General features: G+C 40.2%; 1 protein-coding gene across 1 annotated transcript in view; it reads left to right on the top strand.

Annotated features, from left to right (window-relative positions):
• The window catches only part of TBC1D4 (TBC1 domain family member 4), a 117,334-nt gene extending 103,868 nt beyond the window's left edge, over positions 1–13,466 (top strand). Inside the window, 6 exon segments of the mRNA XM_040584212.1 lie at positions 1,422–1,580; positions 2,004–2,248; positions 5,096–5,255; positions 7,502–7,671; positions 10,069–10,245; positions 11,191–13,466. Of these exon segments, the coding sequence (XP_040440146.1) occupies positions 1,422–1,580; positions 2,004–2,248; positions 5,096–5,255; positions 7,502–7,671; positions 10,069–10,245; positions 11,191–11,475 (1,196 nt within the window). The 3' untranslated portion in view covers positions 11,476–13,466.
• The last annotated feature ends 5,560 nt before the right edge of the window (positions 13,467–19,026 follow it).

Below are 19,026 nucleotides of genomic sequence, written 5' to 3'. Positions count from 1 at the left end.
CTTCTTTCTACAAATGGACCCACCTCCTGTTGCCAAACAGAAAATAGGTTGTGCTGTGCCTGCAACTAACAATGTCAGCAATGCAGAAATATGTATATTCATACTCCTGGAAGTAGTGTCTTGTGCCCATGTATTATTAGACTGAAGATTAAACTTGGAGCTTCCGCAGCTAACACTGTGACCTTCTGATTTCTGGTCCATGGCTGCTATCCAACTGCCAGTTTCAGATGCTCTAATTTTACTTACTTACTAAGAAGGCAGGACCAGAATCTCTAATGTGGACTGTGCCCAAACCCTAGGGTAATCGCAGCCAAGCTCTGGGGAGTCAGAATATGGTCTTCTAGTATTTTATTTCCTTAAGTGAAAGGCTGAGGATTTTGGCTTGAAGATCTTTTTGTGGCCTAGCCATAGGCCAGAAGGGGAGCCATAGGGCCTCGTTAGTGTAATGCAGATGTGGAGTCTGCACCACTGTGCTCTCCTCCATAGAAGCTCACGTCAGTGTTACAGATGCTGAAAAATAGTATTTCAGTGTAATCTGGCTGTGGTACAGAAGGGAAGTTTAAATTGCTTCTGAAGGAAAGTGTGGTAGAAATAAGGTGGTTCCTGTTAGGGACACGCAGAAGACTGCAAGCAAATTACTTTACCTTGCTGCCCTATCTTCTGCTGCTGGGCTGCAGTTCAGAGTTGGGAACAAGGATATGCTTTTTCTAACTTCTGTTAAATAATTATTTGCCTGGAAAGTATTAGGAGAGTTGTCAATTCATTTTGGCTTTCAAAGGTCAGTTTACAGAGTCAGATTTCGAAGGGGGATGTGTGTGAAAGTCCAAAAGTAGTATTTTAATTTAGTTTATGCTTTCACAGATGCCTGGCTGACTTGAGAGAAATGATGCCTTTCAGTATGAGTGGTTCTGTGTCCTTCCTTTGGTGTGCAGCGTTAATGCTTTTAGGTTTGAACTGAGCATTTTATAGTCTGTGCATCTTTCTCCGAGCCTGTGGACTGATATGAGCAGCCCTTTGGAAAGGGGAAGAGGAGGTGGACTTCGCTGTGTTTTATACCTGTGAATTTAGTTCAGCCTTTCTAAACAGGCTGGACTGCGTTCTGTGTGTAATTGTGCATCTTCTCCTGCTGGAGGCTGTAGCAGCTCAGAAGTGGCAGAACAAGTGATGTTGGTACCGTAGTTGCCCAGTGTAGGTACTGTTAGTTTGTAGTTAATGTTTAGTTAGTGGGACTGCACTGTGGCTGGTGAGTGAATACACTGCAGAGCAGACAATTTCTCAAGCTGACTGTTTGTAAGGGATCTTCCAGAGTGGTTTGGCCAAGGTTATAATAGACCAAGGTTATGACAAAGCAAATTCTTGTGTTATAGCACTATAAAAACATGGCCCTGCTTAGGCCTCTTCTTTTCCTGACTGACCTGCAGGTGTACCAAAAAGTCGTCGGGGAGAAATTTGGCAGTTTTTGGCTGTGCAGCATCGAGTCAGACACAGACTGCCAAACAAGCAGCAGCCTCCCGATGTCTCTTACAAAGAACTGCTGAAACAACTGACTGCACAACAGCATGCCATCCTTGTAGATCTAGGTACGTCTGTTTGTAGCTGGGAGGTTTTTCTGACTTGTTTCATGGGTCTTTGAGTAAAAACACAGCAAAGTTAATGGAAGCTGTTGTTGGAGGGAGGTATCAGCACCACTTCCTATGTCAGGATGCATTCTGTGCTTGCCACTTAATGTCCTCTAAGCAGATGTTTTCTGAGGTTATGCTGTTTGTATTTATGCTCTTATACATCTGTCTGAAAAGAGAAATCAAGCAGTTGCTTCTGCTGGCTCAATGCAGATGAGAATATTATATTAGCTCAATGGATACTGTCTAAAATTGGTGGTAAAGTACAGATTGATCTGACTAAAGTCAACCTGCATATGAAAGCAAAGAAAGAAGTGCTGGCAGATGGATCTAGGATTTTTTGAGGAGAACTGAGTAGTGATTACTCTTTTCTCTTTATGTCAGGACGGACATTCCCTACGCATCCTTACTTTTCTGCCCACCTCGGAGCAGGACAGCTATCACTCTTTAATCTCCTGAAAGCGTACTCTTTGCTGGACAAAGAAGTGGGTTATTGTCAAGGTATCAGCTTTGTAGCTGGAGTGCTGCTTCTACATATGAGTGAAGAACAGGCCTTTGAAATGCTGAAATTCCTCATGTATGACCTTGGCTTCCGTAAACAGTACAGGCCAGACATGATGTCACTACAGGTAAGTCAGTTGTTCCTACTAAAGCAAACCAGAGTTTTAAATGAGTTTTGAGCTCTTCGAGATTGCTCGTTCTTCAGGGCCTTATGAAGGTTCTTACGTGGTTTTGGAAGTTGTGAGGTGCATGCAGTTGTTGTCGAACCCCTCTCTGCCTCTCAGTTTGCAAGCAGAGAAGTTCAGAACTTGCAGAATTTTCCTGTCACGCATCCCCACCATTTACTGTTTGGAAAGTCTGCGTCTGTATAGATGGAGATTAAAAATAAATCTGATTTTATTTTTCTTCAGTCCACGAGCACCGAAATGTAGATTTTTCTCTTGTAACTCCAAGGCAAATCAATAGTGACACCCAGTGGCCGGTCAGGGTACTCCGCAGGCATTTGTACTTGGGGCTGCTCTGTCTTGCCTTGTCATTTGCACCTCTCTCATCGTCCTCTGCCTCACCACCCTCAACACAGCAAGACAACAGACCAGTTTTTAATCTTTTTATTTTGGCTGAGAAACGATGCATGTTCTGCAATATTAGTCTTTCAACAGCTAGCTATAGATACTCAAGGCTGTTTTGGAAGGAGACAGAAAATCAGATCTGTATAAACTTCACAGTTTAAAGTCTGACAAAACTTCCACCTTGGGATGCAACTGTCCACTAACTTAAATAACTATATGCTCTAAGCCCCAGTTATTATAAAGGGATATGCCACTGCTGAGCTAAATCTTGTAATCCACATTTGAGAAAGAGAAAACTAAGAGGCAGATACAAAAGTCTTTTTTTTTTTTTTTTTTTTTCCCATGCTCCCTGCATAGCAAACACTTATAATTACATAAAAACTGAAGTAGGAGTTTCAGTCCAATTTTCATGACCAGTCACTTTAGGTGCTTATTTGGCAAATGTCCAGAAAAATAGAATAGATTGTAGTTAAAGAAATTGTATATGCTTATTCAAAAAAATGGTAGAGAGGAGTGTTTTACTGTGACTGTAAGTATACTATAAGACGTTTGTTGTGATCAATTAAGGGTGAAAAGCCACAGAGTCATAAAGAGCATCATTCTGCCTCTTCCCTGTTCCCCCCCAACCCCCCAATAAGTTTTGAACCAGTGGGGTCTAAGTGTGATAAATGCATGGTTGTGGGATTTTTTTCGCCTAGAAGATGCTGTCTTAGTGTTTGTATGTTATACTGCAGCTGTAGACTGTCAAGAACTTCTGATGATTTGGGAACATTCAGAGATCCAGGATTTTACCTTTTGATTTAAATGAGTCTGAAAATTTCATTGTCAGAAGCTCTTAGGAAGAACACTTTTTACGTTCGAGAAAGGTCACTGGTTGTAGTACTGTTTGCCCTTTAAATGAAATGACCTCTCTTTACCCCACAGTTTGCTCCTAGGCAGTTACTCTGTTCTAGACAAAAGTACAAGTTTTGTCTGCTCAAGACAAACTAGACTATTGAGGATGACTTAAAGGATCTCACTAAAGCCTAACCCTTTGTTTTGCTTTTTAACAGGAGTAGAGTACTTGCAAATTCTTTCGCATTTACAATACTGAAACACAAGTAAGCTTACATGCAGAGTTAGCTTCTGTCCTGAGCAGACAAGCATTGTATGTTTCTTTAGGATAATGAAAACTTATTTGACTTACATTTTTAATTGTTATCTGGAAAAAGTAGTAATCTAGATCCTTAGTTCATAATTAACTCATCCAATTGGTGTATGGCCTCTGCAGTACTATTCTAATTTCACATGTAAATGTATTTTGTATCAATGCTGTCCAAACAGTGCTTAATTATTATCTTTGGCAATTAATGTAAGAACTCAAAACGCATGCACAAATTTAGCTAATTTGTCTTAATGAGAAGTGATCTGTCTGCTTGCGGAAACTGCTGACTGATAATAGTTTCAAGTGCAGTCAGATTTTGGTGGGGAAGAATCATAACCACTAAAAGTAGGAAAGTAGATGGATCCAAGAAATAATTTTCTTATTGAGGAATGGATTCACCTGAAGCATAAGGCACTGTTGACAGCAAAGCTGGACCTGACAACTAATCAATATATGTCTGCTTCTCATCCATCTTCTGCTTTATGACGGAAGCATTGGCCTGTGCTGTGAGTGACTTACTAGGGAATATAAACTATCAAAATGGCAAGGAAATAATTTGGCAGAAAGTGATATTTCTGGCAATGAGTAGCAACTTCTAACCATTTTGCTTTGCAACCTTTTACAGGTTGTATAACAGCACTTTGTGTATCGGTATCTTAAATTTTTCTGGACCGCTGGCATGTTGGAGGTTTGTTGGGAAGTATGTATGTGGTACACCTCTAATGACCACTGTATCTAATGAACTTTGTGGGGACAGAGGCAGTCTAAAGTGATGATTGTAGCAGAGGAGTTTTAAATGCAGCAAAATTATTGCCAAGATTCAAAGGATGAAAGCTGAAATGTGTAAATTTAGCCAGAAATAGTTCAACTCTATAATGGGGAGTTTTGGCATCTTAAAAGAGGTACTTCTACTTTCATTGCTGCAAGACTGAATGCTCTGGTTTGTTGATAAAGTTAGATCAATATATTCTCTTCTTACTTTAAGCCTGTGAATCTGAAATGATATTTCATTAATAATCAGGTTCAAACTCTTATTTATTATTGACTGCTGTGTTGGTTTTAATTCATTAGGGGTGGGTTGTTTATGTGTGAGTAGAAATCACTTGAGGCCCTAGGCAACAATTAAGCTTCATTTTACAGTGCCGTCTGTACTAGAGTTTCTTTCCCTCAAGTGGAATGTGAATGGTGTGGAAAACTTAAGTAAAGCTGAACTTTTCTTTCTCTACTTCTTTTCCCCCCTGCAACCCCCTCATGCACTGTAGATTCAGATGTATCAGCTCTCAAGGCTCCTTCATGATTATCACAGAGACCTGTATAATCATCTTGAAGAAAATGAGATCAGTCCCAGTCTTTATGCTGCACCGTGGTTTCTTACATTGTTCGCATCTCAATTTCCATTAGGATTTGTAGCCAGAGTATTTGGTAAGAAAGTTTATTCTGTTGCAATAATAAAAAGAACAATGTTGTCCATTGTGTTTTGAAACTCTCAGGGATTAGTTTTCTACATACTTGGGACATTTGGGGTGACTATTTTGGGTGGCAAGTAGCAATGCTCTTCATGGTGGGATGTCAGCTCCTTTTCAAAAAGGAAAACTGAAATGTATTCTTTGAAACATTAGACTTGAGCAATTAAGTATGTCTACTGTTATTAGCCAAGAGACTTCTGATGGGTAAACAGCAGGACATTTATTGTTGCAAATGTACTTTATGCACCAAGTGTTCCATTTATATCTATAGAAAAGTTCATCTTGCAAACTGAAAAAAGAGAATGCATTGGTTTTCAAGAACATGTTTCTGAATAATTGATTCTAAAGTGGTTTCTAATAAAAATTCAAAATAAACTTGAACTTAAAGGCTGGTTCAGGTATTCATGTATGTATTGAATAGTTCCCTAGTCTTAGAATGCCTCTTACTCCATTTAGAGGGTTTTTTCATGACTCCTCTTCAGATAGTGCAGAAGCTTAAATATTGATTGTGCCTTGTAGTGTTTACATTATCAGCATGTCAGGTACCTGGGTTTGTGTTCTTTTATTATCAGTAAGAGCTGCCAGCTTAATCAAATCTCTAGTAGTGCAGATACATGTAAAAAAAATTACATGTTAATATAAAACTCAATGTGCTTAGATACGCACCAAAAAACTGGGAGCATATGCCGTGTACTTCCTCTTGAATCAGACTTTTTTCCCATTTGATTTTTCTGTTTTCATACAACACCTTTTGTCTTTTCTGATGAAATTCAACTTCTGTCTCATGTTTTATTAATGGAGTGAGCTAGGTTTTTAATTTGTTTGGTGGGGGGGGGGGTGGGGGGGAAGAGAGGCTTTTTGGTTTTGGTTTTCATTTTTTTTTTGACCCAGTGATTTCTCCATTACAGAGGTTTTTTTCCTTTTACAGTAAACTTTTTCTGACTGCTCTTTAGGTGAACCAATGACTGGTGTATCTGTTTTTCAGTGGTATGCACGATTGGTACCTCTCTTTCCCAGTGAGATTATTGAATACTGGGACACTCAAGTGTTTTGGATTTTTTTGATTTGTTTTTCAAGGCTGAACTGTTCTTTTCTTTTTTTTTTTGTTTTCAGTAGGCTTTGAATTTGGAAAACAAATTTTTTAAGGGTGGGGAGCGTCAGCATTCTTTTCTTTGTAAACAAGCAGAGCAAGGCATGTTCCCATTTTAAAAATCAAAATCACTGAGTTGTTTTACTTCCTAATGCTTTGGATTCTTGCATCTTTGGTGTCTTATGGGCCATTGTCAGATATCACTAACAGATGGTTAGTGTCCACCCATCACGAATTATGCTGCTTGAATGTGCATCATAGACTTGAGAAGGGAGACCTTTAGGAACTGTGTATGAGTGAGATGGCTGCCTCACGAGTGTCCTGGTGCTCCCCTCTGATACTGGATTAGCGCCAGTGATAATGTCTCAGCGTCAGGATCAGAAGTTGAGTTTATTCAGTCATGGAGCCCTGCTCTTGGTGGTGTGACAGAGCCAACAGTACAGGAGGCTTATTTGAACTGCTCATGTGCTGTGTTCACCTCTGTAACTGCAACTCCACCACTGCCACCAAGACAGTTTCTAGTTACTCTGAACAAGTTTCCCGTTTCTGTACAGTCTGTATCTACTGACTTCTGCAGAGCCCGGACTTCACCCTCACATTCACGTAGTTATACCTCAAAGTAAGGGTTTTGGGCTTAAATTACAGCCGATGTGATCACTGCTGTGGATTTTGAGAATAATGTGTTTGGTTATGAAATCTACATGATCATTTTTTAAGGACTAGCTTTTGCCTGTAGAAAACAGTAAAACTTCAGTATGTTGTGTTGTGATCCACTTCCCAATTGCTTTTCAATCATAAATACACTTAAAACCAGTTAACAGTTAGCTAACAGTCTATAGTTTGCAGTAGACAATAATGAAATGCTTATTGCAGGTAACAGTTACAGACGTAACAGGCATGTTGTATTTTCTTTAATGCTCTCTCATGTCTGTAAGGTGACAGAAAATGCTTTTTATATGCTTTAACCTCATGTTGAAATAAGACAGATTGCACTTCTGAACTGAATAAATATGCGTTATGATTGATTACAAAGAACATCCCAGCAAATACATGTATTTACCCAATTACTTTAGTTCACGTTTTCAAGATACTTCAATTACTTTCTTTTTTAGATATTATTTTTCTTCAAGGAACAGAAGTCATATTTAAAGTAGCACTGAGCCTACTTAGCAGTCAAGAAACATCTATAATGGGATGTGAGAGTTTTGAGAACACTGTTGATTTTCTTAAAACCACTATTCCAGATATGACTCACCCTCAAATGGAAAAAATTATTACTCAGGTAAGTTGTTTTTCACTGCTCTTTATTTCCCCCCCCCTCCCCCCCTTTAGTGTACTTTAAATGAATCATGCCCAAGGCATAGGTAAAAGTCCTCTCAGTGTGTTCCTTTTGGTTTTAAATGCAAATGAGTAATTTTCCCACTAACTTGTATGGAAATAGGATATGAGCTGATTTCAATGGGTTTTGAACTGCAATTCTAGCAAGACTTTAGTTGCTACCTCAGGGTTTAGTACAAAGGTTATTTCGTGCCTCAGATATTGGGAAAACATGACTTTGCTTATAAATTTCACATCACCATCAGAAGGGTAAAAGTAGCCTATTTTCCAAACCTAAAGCCAGCTATTGCTCCCTGCTAGCGGGTGGGCAGTCCAGCAGTTTGTGACAGGAACCGCAACTTGCCATGGTGGGAAGAGGCAGCATCACAGCAACTTCTCCTCCTGATCCTTCTGACTTCTGGTTGCACGGGGCCAGGTACCCCCATGGGAACTTTGCTGATACTTCCAACTTAAAATTCTACAAGTTAGGAGGTTGGTGAGGCCCTGTTTTCATGATACGTAATAAAATCAAGGTCAGGCAAACTTTTGCTGTTCTGTTGTGGGGGCAGCTTCCATCCTCCTCGGGATCACTTTTAGGGTGAGAATAGAAGAGAAACAAAGAACTACTGATGCTGGTATAGGAAAAGCTTCTTGTGAAATACTGTCAGTGGCTGGGATCTTCATGTCTCTACATCATCTTCCTCTGCACCGAAGCTGCAAATTGAAAGTAAGCCTCAGTACAGTACCTTAACTGTGAAGGGGTTTTTTGAGCAGTTTTCCTGTTCAGGTTGCAGTTTGGAGGTAATAGAAGAGTTCTAGAAAACCACATCCATGTGCAGGAGTGCAGTTAACACTGATGCATTCCTGTGGTTTGGTTTATGCTTGTGTATTTCAGGTGCTGTCGGTTAAGAATTCATTTTTAGATGACATGTAAATCTTCATTCCCTTATTGCAGTGATTGTGATTGCTGTGCTAAACCAGCATCAGGCACTTCAGCGTCTATCTTCACAACTCACTGATTCTGGCGATGATAGAGATGGTAGTTCAATATTTTTGATGTTATTAGAAATTAAATCTCTGTCTGTGGTCTGCGTGGGTTGCAGAGCAATTGTGCTGTGGTGAGCATGGTAAAAGTGGCTTTGTGCAAAGACAAGACTGATTGAGTAAAGGATGGGTGATCTTACCTGAGCAGAGGTGGTTGTGGTTATATGCAGGTCAGTTCAGCTCTGAGATGAAGGCTGCCTGCTTGCCTGTGGTGTGGTCTCATGCTGAATAGCCTTCTGGATCTGCGTGCACATGTAGACTGCCTATATCGTATTGCTCCTACACCTAGGCTGGCTGAACGGGGTCGTTTGGCTGTCTCAGAGCTGTAATTCCCAAGACCATCCTTTTATAGTGGATAATAAAAGAAATATGTAGACATCATGCAGGACTACAGTACACAAAAAATTGACCAGGTAGCCTCATAGAGGAAAATGGCACTTGCCCAGTTTGAACACCGTATGTAACTTAAAGTTTACCTCATTTGAATTACTTAAAGAACAGTGAAGGTAATGCAGAATTTGTTTTGTTTGGGGGGTCTGTGTGTGTGTGTGTGCTCTGTTGCTGTAATGTTTGTAATCTCTAGAACAAGGAACAAAATTAATGTCACTGTAGACATCCTTCCTTTCCTAGCCTAAACTATTTGGTAACTTTCAGAAGCTGAGAGGCTGTGACTAGATGTGTAAACAGGTAAGGGTCATGTGGTCTCATCACTGTTAGATGCTCAATTCCATAGTCTTCACAATGCTTTGTTACCAAAGCATCCCAACAAGAAAATAGTGTATCTTCACGGAGAGACAGAGCACAGGGAAACTGTAACCATGAAGAGTATTTTTGTAAAAGTCTGTAAATGGGCACTTGGAGTCAAGAGATCCAGTTTTGAGGGTGGAGATCGGATATTCCTAGATTATTATTCCTCATAGTGTGATCCTGCTCCTATCACAAGCTGGTGAGACTTGAATTTCAAAATTTCCTCTTGAACTTCTTAATATTCCTGAGTAAGAGATGATAAGACTTGATCATATTATAAAATTCTTGGATTATATAAGACTTTTCTGCTGATATATCTCATAGTAAGAGATGGTATTTGGTAATGGTAAAAATGATGATCCAGTTTTTCTAAAGTCTGATTTATTATGGCTCCAATAAGAACTTTAGATTCTAAAATGCTCTAACTGGAGATTCTCCCTTAAAATACTTTTTGAGAGGAACAGGAAAAAACATTAAGTTAATCGAGCAGAGTTGCCTCTTAGCTGAACATTCATGTGGAATATGTGCTCTCTATTGTAGTTTAAAAAATAATTTTTTTCTCTCATGGCAGGTGTTTGAGATGGATATTTCAAAACAGCTCCACGCCTACGAAGTAGAGTACCACGTTCTTCAGGATGAACTGCAGGAAAATGTGAATCCCTGTGATGAAGGTGAACCCCTGGAGAAGCTGGAGAGGGCAAACAGTCATCTGAAGAGACAAAACATGGATTTGTTGGAGAAGCTGCAGGTAAATGATTTAAGACTACAAACTCATGGAGAGATCATTTCTATGATTCAGCCAATAGCTAGTTTTTGTGTTTATGGCCTCAGGGTGTTGTGCTATTTTCTTTTGGTATTGAAAACAGGGATCATTTGGGTTTTTTACTAGTATTATTATTAGTTATTTATTTTATTTGCGGCTACCTGGGCTTTTATGTCTGTTCTGAAAATGCACCAAGGACATAGAATAAATATGAGTGACTGATTTGAAAGGCTCTATCAATGCTCTTCTGTTTTTCCAGAGTGCTATGCTATAACACATCTTCCTCAATTCCTTAACCTCTTCATTTTTTTGTTTGTATACCTTCTTCATTCCTTTGCTTGGGCCTTTTCCTGGGAACGTTCGGAATTCCCCCACCTCTCACAGAGAGACATTTGCTACTGCTGAGGTCCAGGGTTTCTGATGACTAGTCATGGTTTTTTGTTTCCCAGAAGCAGCTATAAGTCTTTTATTGGGAAATAGTGAACACTGTCTGCCTCTAGACTTAACACTGAGGTTCTGTTTCCCTCTAATCTCCATCCTAATTTACTTTATTACATAGGGTTCCCATTGCTCCGTCACTGTCAGACAAGTTGTCTCTTCCAGTTCTACTATAGCTGCTGATTTCCTTTTTCTCCTTGCAGCTCCAGTTCCTTGTTACTCTCAACTGTCCATTGCTTGCTGCAACTTGCATGTCTCCTTCCCTCTGTAAAGCTTTTGGGAATCCTTCAGATTGATCTGGTCTGGTTACTATAAGGAGATTCTGTGTATGATACACAGCAGGCATTCCTTGTATCATCTGCCTACACAGATGTCTTTTAGAAACATCTATGTAATTAAAGTTCTTCCCATATTATATAGCATGTCGTAATATAAAAAAAGGTTATTCAGAACGTCTCTAATTTATTATAAAGATAATGCTGTTGTTTACAGGTTGCTCATGCTAAAATTCAGAGTCTGGAATCCAACCTGGAGACTATTTTGACTCGAGAGAACAAAATGAAGACTGTAATTCAGTCCCTGGAACAGGAGAAGATAACATATCAAAAGACTCTTGAGCAGATAATGAAGTATTTGCCAGCGGAAGTCTTGTCTGACTGTGAACTGCTCCTGAAGGAAGTAAACTACAACCCAAATAATAAAGTAAAATAAGGAGTAAGCCATAAACCAAGGTTTTCTAGGCAGCATTTTTTCAAAAAAAAGGGAAAGAAAAGATGAGTATGCTGCTTTCAGAGGACTTAGCAATAGGCAACAGTATTACCCAAAACTAGTGCTGGGACACTCATAGCTACAGATGGGCCTTCAAATGTCAGTATGCAAATTCAGGCTATTAATTTTTTTATGATTCTGTAAATAAATCGCAAGGGGGAAATAAAGGATTCTTATATGTAATTATGATGAGTAGATGTATATTTAGAGTTGATCTAAAGGAAAAGAGAAATTTCAGTAGTCAAAGCCAAGATAATGGCGATCTGCAAATTCACTCTGGATGTGCTTGTCTTGTAGCAAAACGAGGATAGCGTGTCTTTATATATATGTATGTTGAATAATACTTGAAGAAAAAAAACAAAAAAGAATGTAATTTTCCCTCCAAAGAGCAGCATGTTTCACATCTTCTGTGGAAAATCTGTGTGAACTCATGTGTGCCTCTCTTTTAATTCTACTGACATTGTGCGCGCAGACCAATAAGCAGAACAAGTATCATGGCTTGGTTCGTGCGGAAAGAGCTCTTGTGCCATCTGCTGCCTGGGCTGTCGTCGTCAGCGACGTAATTACACACGCATGTTGGAACTTGAAACCAAAAGCATAATGTCATAGCTCCGCCTCTGTAACTCAGAGCTAAGAAATAGGTATCTATACTCGCTCGCAGAACTTGTAAAGGCAAGAGCTAACAGTGACTGCTACTTCCTTCCTGGCCGGTTTGCTTCTGCCTGTCTCGGGGTTGGTCATGATGACGGGAGGAAGTGAGCGATCCTGATGTTAATTTTCTGCAAGAGACTTGCTGTCATAAGAGTCAGGCATGCAAGACGTTCTCATTTAACCAAAGAAATACTGCAAGGAGCCTTGTCTGATCATAGTGGGAGCCAGAAAGCTATTCTTAAATTTTATTTGAAGAGAAAATTGAGGCAGATTGCAGGAAGTTGAGCCTAAGTGCACGCAAGAGGACCAAGCGAGTTTCAAATGTTATATACCTTTCAGTTTTCGCTTACACAGTGGGTATACATTTCAAAAGGGATTCTGAAGTACAGGTGTAGTTTTAATAATGCTTTCCAGGTTATTCCTGTTTTAATAATAGTTTGTGGTTTTCTTTTTAAAACAAAAGTCATGAATTCTTGTGTTCTGGGCAGAAGGGGGGTAAGCTCTGATCATTTCAAGGGAGAAAATATGTTTATAAAGGTATAAAAAGATGCACATAGATTTGAAAATGTTTTTGAGTGGAATTTATGAGAAGGTTTAAACAAATGTGTAATAGACATGTACTTTGGAGTGCATGTCTGAACCGTTAATTGAGTGTTACAGTGGCTCATGTTATCTCTTACCATTTATACTGTATTTCAGGAAAGACATACTCTTTTTAGTAAGAAAAACAATTAAGCAAAGTGCCAAATCCAGCAGTGTCTTTATGCATAAGTTTGTCCAATTTAGAAAGCAAGGACTGAATATCACTGCTTTCTAAATATTATGCTTTATGTTAACATGAAAGTGAGGAGCAACAATGCTGATTTGCTGCACACTGCTGTGGAACTTAGGGGCTTGGGGTCTCCTAGGTTTGGTTTTTGTTGTTTTTTACTTCTGTGATGTTTTACTTGATTAAATATACTGATTTACTTAACAATCCTTCTTTTTACAGTTAGGGTGAAAGGTCTTAACACTGTGTGTAAAATTGTGGAATCTGTCTAGATATTTCAGGAACGTTATATTGTCCTAGGTGGAAAAATGCCAAGTGAAAAGGCAGTTCTTTGCAGTGTTGTTCAGAGTAAGTTTTAGCTGGTGTGTACATACGAAACCAATCCCAGGAACTGCAGTAGCATTTATTACAAAGAATCAAGGTTATTCAGATACATCTCTTTTTTTTTCTTTTTTTTCCTTTTTTTTTTTTTTTTGTAATAAGATGCACTGAACGTGCTTTATCCTCTGTTTCACTTATAAAATTTTTCATGTAATGCCTGGAGTAATTCCAATAAATGTCATTGCTGCATTTCTCATGACCTCTGGCTAGTTTTATTTTTTTGCACCTCAAGTACCAATCTCATTCTCAATAGTGCTGTTTACATGAAAGACAAAAAGCATCTGTTTTTAGTTTCTAGTTGTGGAGAAAAGAACTACAGGAATTGTAGAAGGACATGGGAAGGGTCGGAATTCCAATTAGGGAAAATAGTCTTGCATTGTTCTTAACTGAAGCTTAAATGATTAAAAGATATTTTTCTTCTGTAGCAGTTCATTTGGTACGTATGCATGTTGGGAATAGTAATTTGATGAACTCTGCGCTGCACATCTAGCTTGGGAGGAGGAGGAGGACACTGTATCAACAAGTAGGAATAAACTACAGAAGTAAACCCACAATTAGGTAAGTGCCTCATAACATTAGGGCATATGTGATAGCATTTGTATTCTGAACACAAGTGTGCCTTGCTAACTGAGTATCTCTAGAGTGTTTAGTGAAGTCTGCACTCCAGCAGATATCCTCCAGACCATCTTCAGATGAATAGCCAGCAAGATTATCTAGAAGATTGAACAGCATGTGTGTTTGCGTCCATCTGTTTGTCTCTCCCTCTCTATCATTTAGGTAGCTTTACAGCTGTTCTGTTCTGGTTGCAGTTGTGTGACTGTGAATTGTAAGGTGCAGTGAGCCAGACAGAGCTGCAAGGATATTTGCTTGGGAGAAAGGATGGTTCCTGGGTTTGGACAAATTGTTCTTTTATTCTTGTTTTTCTCTTTGAAAAAAAAAAAAAAGTTTTCAGAATAAAGGTATTGTTCTGCTTGAGCTAAGCGGAACAGCACTCTCCATTTTTGCAGTCACCTTGCAGAGAACTAACTCAGGAGGAAAAAGCATTTGCTGTTTTCAGGAACAGCTAACTTAGACTGGTTTCTGCTGGCAGAGGGTTTTTTTTTAAGTCTGGGAAGACATCCATCCTTTTAGGTAGCAAACTAGCCTGTAAGAGTACTGCTTGCCAGGAATACAGTTGAAATAGGTCAGTCTGGTAAGAAGAAGGGCTAATATAAGCAACACTCTGGTATTCACATCATTTATGGGTGGGAAACTTGGCCAAGAAAGTTGTAGGGTTTTGGTCAGTTGGTTTTCTGGTTTTCTTTCGGGGGTTTTTTTTGGAGTGTGTTTCTGGTTTTAGTTTTGTTTTTCCTTCTCCTAAAAAGGAGAGTATTTCTCTCCTTGAAAGAGGAATGTTTATTTAAGGTACCTTTAAGTTTAATTTTATTACTTTTCTCTAAAAAAGCTTCAGATTTTTACAGAAAAAAAATAGTCTTCTGATAAATGGCATGTTCCAGTTGAAGACCTAACTGGAAATCACAAATCTAGCTAAACTTGAGTGGTTTGATGATGCCCTCTTCAACATCATACTGCTTTGCTTAATATCACTACAAGGCAGGCAAACAATTTGTAACACAGGAAAGAATTTCAGCAGTTTGGTCCAAGAATTTGATGCCAGTATAATCCAGAGGGTCTACATTTGGACACTTAATCTAAACCTAAAACCACATAAGTATTGGTGTGAGTAGCCTTTTGTGTATTGAGGTGAATAGCCCCAGGCACTATTAATAGTGGTTATCCACTAAGTCGTTGTAGTCATAGATGGGCGTTGACAGACACATGCAGGTGGTAACACGTCAAGCTTTGTGGCAGGCTACACCATCCATTTGAGGAATTGTAATTGATTTTATATTTCTGTAGTTCAGCTTTTACTGTCAGTGTTAGCTATTGAATGCATTTAACATACGCTTTGCCTTCCTCAGTCTTTCTAGTGACTAGAAAGAACAAAATTTAACTTCCTTCCATACTGAACGCTTGGCCATATCCTTCCTCCATACATCTAGTGTGCAAAGGATAGAGTTTATATTCCTGGGGTTTAAAATATGTTAGCTGACTCTGTCTGATAGCATATTAAACTCAGCAGTGACAGTAAAAAGCTGGGGAGTAAAGCAGAGATTACTGTGTGCCTTGAGCAGCAACGACTTGCATGCTGACTGGCTTGCAATGAAGTGGAATCTGGATGGGTTGGTACTTGGTGTGCTGTTTGGTTTTATTTTAATGTTGACCTTAATCCTGGACCAAAGGAAGGAGCTAGAGGTGCTCCTCTACCAAAATGTTGTGTTGGAATTTCCTTGAGAGGTTTTCCGCTCCTTTGCTATTCTCTTTAGAACTCTTGCTCAGCAACTAGGAATTGTTAACAAGGGAATTGGGAGTTGTTTGTAGTCTTATCATCAGAAGAACTTCTCTTGGAGTTTATCCAGACTGTTCCTGTACTCAAATTACAACTTGCTCAAGTCTTCGCTCTGATTATTTTAATATATTGGGGTTTATTTTTAGTAGGAGCGCATGCTGAGGGATGACATAAATGCCGTACATCATGTCCTGCCAGAACGTATATGTGGAGAAGTGTAGAGTGAGCTTGTGCTTGTGAAACACTGGATTAAGAGAAGTCACTTCTTAGTGTGGGAAACAGGTCTGTATCTGACCTCAAAATAAGAGACCCAGTTTCACTGGCTCTGTGTACTCCTCTTCCGTCGTCTGTCTGAATGCCTACTTCAGTTGTCTGTGTACAGTTAGCATTTGGAGCTGCAGATATTTAGGTGTACGTGTCCATTTTTGTCTTAAAAGTTTAATGGGCTTGAGCGTGAATGGAGGAGGAATGAAGCATTCTGTATCATATAAGCATTCTCTTCACATCCAGAGTAGCCATCCAGCCGAACAACTTTATTTCAGAACAGAGGAAACACCCAGCGAAGAAAACTGGTTTGAGCCTATAGTTGCTTTTCCCTTGCCTGGGCAAGTGGGCTACCCAAAATAGAATAATAGAATATCTAAAGTTGGAAGGGACCCATAAAGTTCATTGAGTCCAACCCCCGCCTCCTTACAGGAATGCCTAAAACTAAACCATATGACTAAGAGCATTGCCCAGGTGCTTCTTGAACTCTTGACAGGCTTGGTGCTGTGACCACTTACCTGAGGAGTCTGTTCCAGTGACCAACCACTCATCTCGGTGAAGAACCTTTTTCCTAATGTCCAAGCTGAACTTCCCCTGATACAGCTTCATACCATTTCCTTGTGTCCTGTTGCTGGTCACAGAGAGAAGATCAGCACCTCCTCCTTCTGCTGCCCCCCTTGAGGAAGCTGCAGAGTGAGATGAGGGCACCCCTTGGCCTTCTCTTCACCAAGCTGAGCAAACTACGTGACTGACCTCAGTAACTCCTCTTAAATCTTGCCCCTCAGGGCCTTTCGTCATCTTTATCACTCTTGTCTGGACACATTCTAATAGCATGACGCCTTTCTTGTATTGAAGCACACAGTACTGGAGGTGGGGCTACACCAGTGCAGCGTAGGTGGAGTGGGACAATCACCTCCCTCGAGCTTGATGCACCCCAGGACAGGACACGTTTGGCCCTTTTGGCTGCCAGACCACACTGCTGATTCATTTTCAACTTGCCATCAGCCCAAACCCCCAGATCTCTTTCCGTGGGGTTGCTCCCCAGCCTCTCATCCCCCGCTTTGTATGTGTAACCAGGGTTATGCTGTCCCAGGTGGAGAATCAGGCACTTGCTCTTGTTAAATTATGTACAGCTGGTGATTGCCCAGCTCTCTGGTCTATCCAGATCCTTCTGTAAGGCCTCTCTATCCTTGAGGGAGCCCACAGCTCCCTCATGGTTTATTATCATTGGCCGTCCTGGGGAATAGGGATTCTCAGGGGCGCAGTAAGAGTAGATCCAGGCTAGCTGTAGCCTGGAAGAAGCCACAATAGGACCGTGCAAAGCCTGGCTTGCTTAGCATCCAGGAATGCAGTCTGTGCATGTCTCTGGGGGGGCTGGACATCACCTCTGTGCTGCACCTCGGGGCTTCTTGCTTCAGAGCGAGGTCAAGTCTGTTGCTGTGGACCTGTTTTTCCTGTGCAGTTTGTGCTCCTGGAAGTTGTCTTCTGGTTTAATTTTATGTGCTGAGACCACACTATGTTACAAGTCAAACTGGAATGTAGGGGTGAGTGGGAGATTTCCTTCAGTGTCCACCTGGTGCTGACTAAAGCCCAGCTGCAGGCCCCCAGTCGGTCAGCATCCCATCAGTGCTACTCCGGGAGCATACAAGACTCGTTCTGTATGAAGCTGTTGGGCTGTCTGCACTGTCCTCTCCAGCACTCGGTAAAGGGTGAGGGGTTTTATTTTTTTTTCCAGCACTACAAAAAAAATTAGCCTTAATTTTTTAATTCTATTGCCCACGAGGTGTCAGTGTTGCTTTTGTACGTGCAACGGGTGCGTGCCCCTGCCCGTGGTTGCACGGCTCCTGTGCTGTGCACGGATGCAAACAGCACACTGTGGCTCTTATTTTAAAGAGGAGAATTAACTTATTCTCTTGCCCGATGAAGCATGATGCTGTATTTGCACACTTTCTAATAAAATGTGACGTTCGCGATCAAAGAATTTATTGTAGTGAGAGGACTTACTAAATGACAGATACAGTCTTCTCGGAAACAGATGCCTCAGTTGCAGCGTTTAGCCTCTGCTCTTCTGTGAGAGAACTATGGAGGCACTTTTACACCCTACAACAGGCATATTGTCCCCAGCAATCTGTTCCTGGGTGTCTCCTTTTGGACTGTTCTGGTTGAGCCGGATTTATTTTTATGTCTCTTGCAACCAACATTAAGCTGATTTGGTCTGACTGCAGTCTGATTCTGCACTTACTTTATCTTTTTTAAAATAAGACTTCCTTGAAATAAGCTGCTCCATGCCCACCAAGTCTCAGAGAACCAGTCCTTCTTCCCAGGTTTTCCTGTAGTTAATCTTACCGGGTTTTCAGCGATCAGAACAAAAATGAAGGGTTTGCTCCTGTTTTCCCCAGAGCTACAGAGAAAACGTGATTTGCTCCTTCCATTTTCTATTTAACACCTTTTCCCTCCAACAGCATCGCTTTCAGATGTCGTGCTTGCACTGAAATGTGGAGGACACGTTCAAGATAACATGCTGTTCCGACCACCAAGACACAGCTGTTCTCAAATACGTCTGGACAACAAGTACAAGGCATGTTTACCTCCCAACCGGAGCCTAATGTTCAAACCATACTCAGGTAATTATGGCATCAGCATTTCCCTGGAGACTTCTGGGCATAAATAAAGAGACCACATCTCTTCTACAATGTGTTTGCATTTCTAAAAGCACCAAATTATAGATGGGCCTAATGGGTTGAAGGTGCTTAAAGCAGGGCCAGTGCACTTCATGTGCAATATACCATCATTTGAAAAGCTATCACGTTGTGGAAACATCATTCAAGTGCTAATTTAAATAATACTAACATCTAAAATGAAGGCATGCTCTGACATTTATAGGTTTAATGTCTATTTCTGCACTCTACCAAAATAGATGGGCTGTGGGTGGATCTATGATTATTGCTGTGCATTAGCAAGACAAAAATTGTGTAGGCAGCTGGTATTATGCCTGGGTAAATATAGATGAGGGAGAATCTACAGAGTAATTTTTTGATGTCTCATATTTATTTAAGAAATAATTAGAAACAGCATTAACTTCAGCAGTGTTTAAGGCTTTGGAGAG

This window comes from Falco naumanni, chromosome 2 (genome assembly GCF_017639655.2).
Source record: "Falco naumanni isolate bFalNau1 chromosome 2, bFalNau1.pat, whole genome shotgun sequence".
In the NCBI taxonomy this organism is placed as follows: domain Eukaryota; kingdom Metazoa; phylum Chordata; class Aves; order Falconiformes; family Falconidae; genus Falco; species Falco naumanni.
Note: the sequence above shows the minus strand (reverse complement) of the source record. Positions and strands in the feature narration are given on the sequence as shown.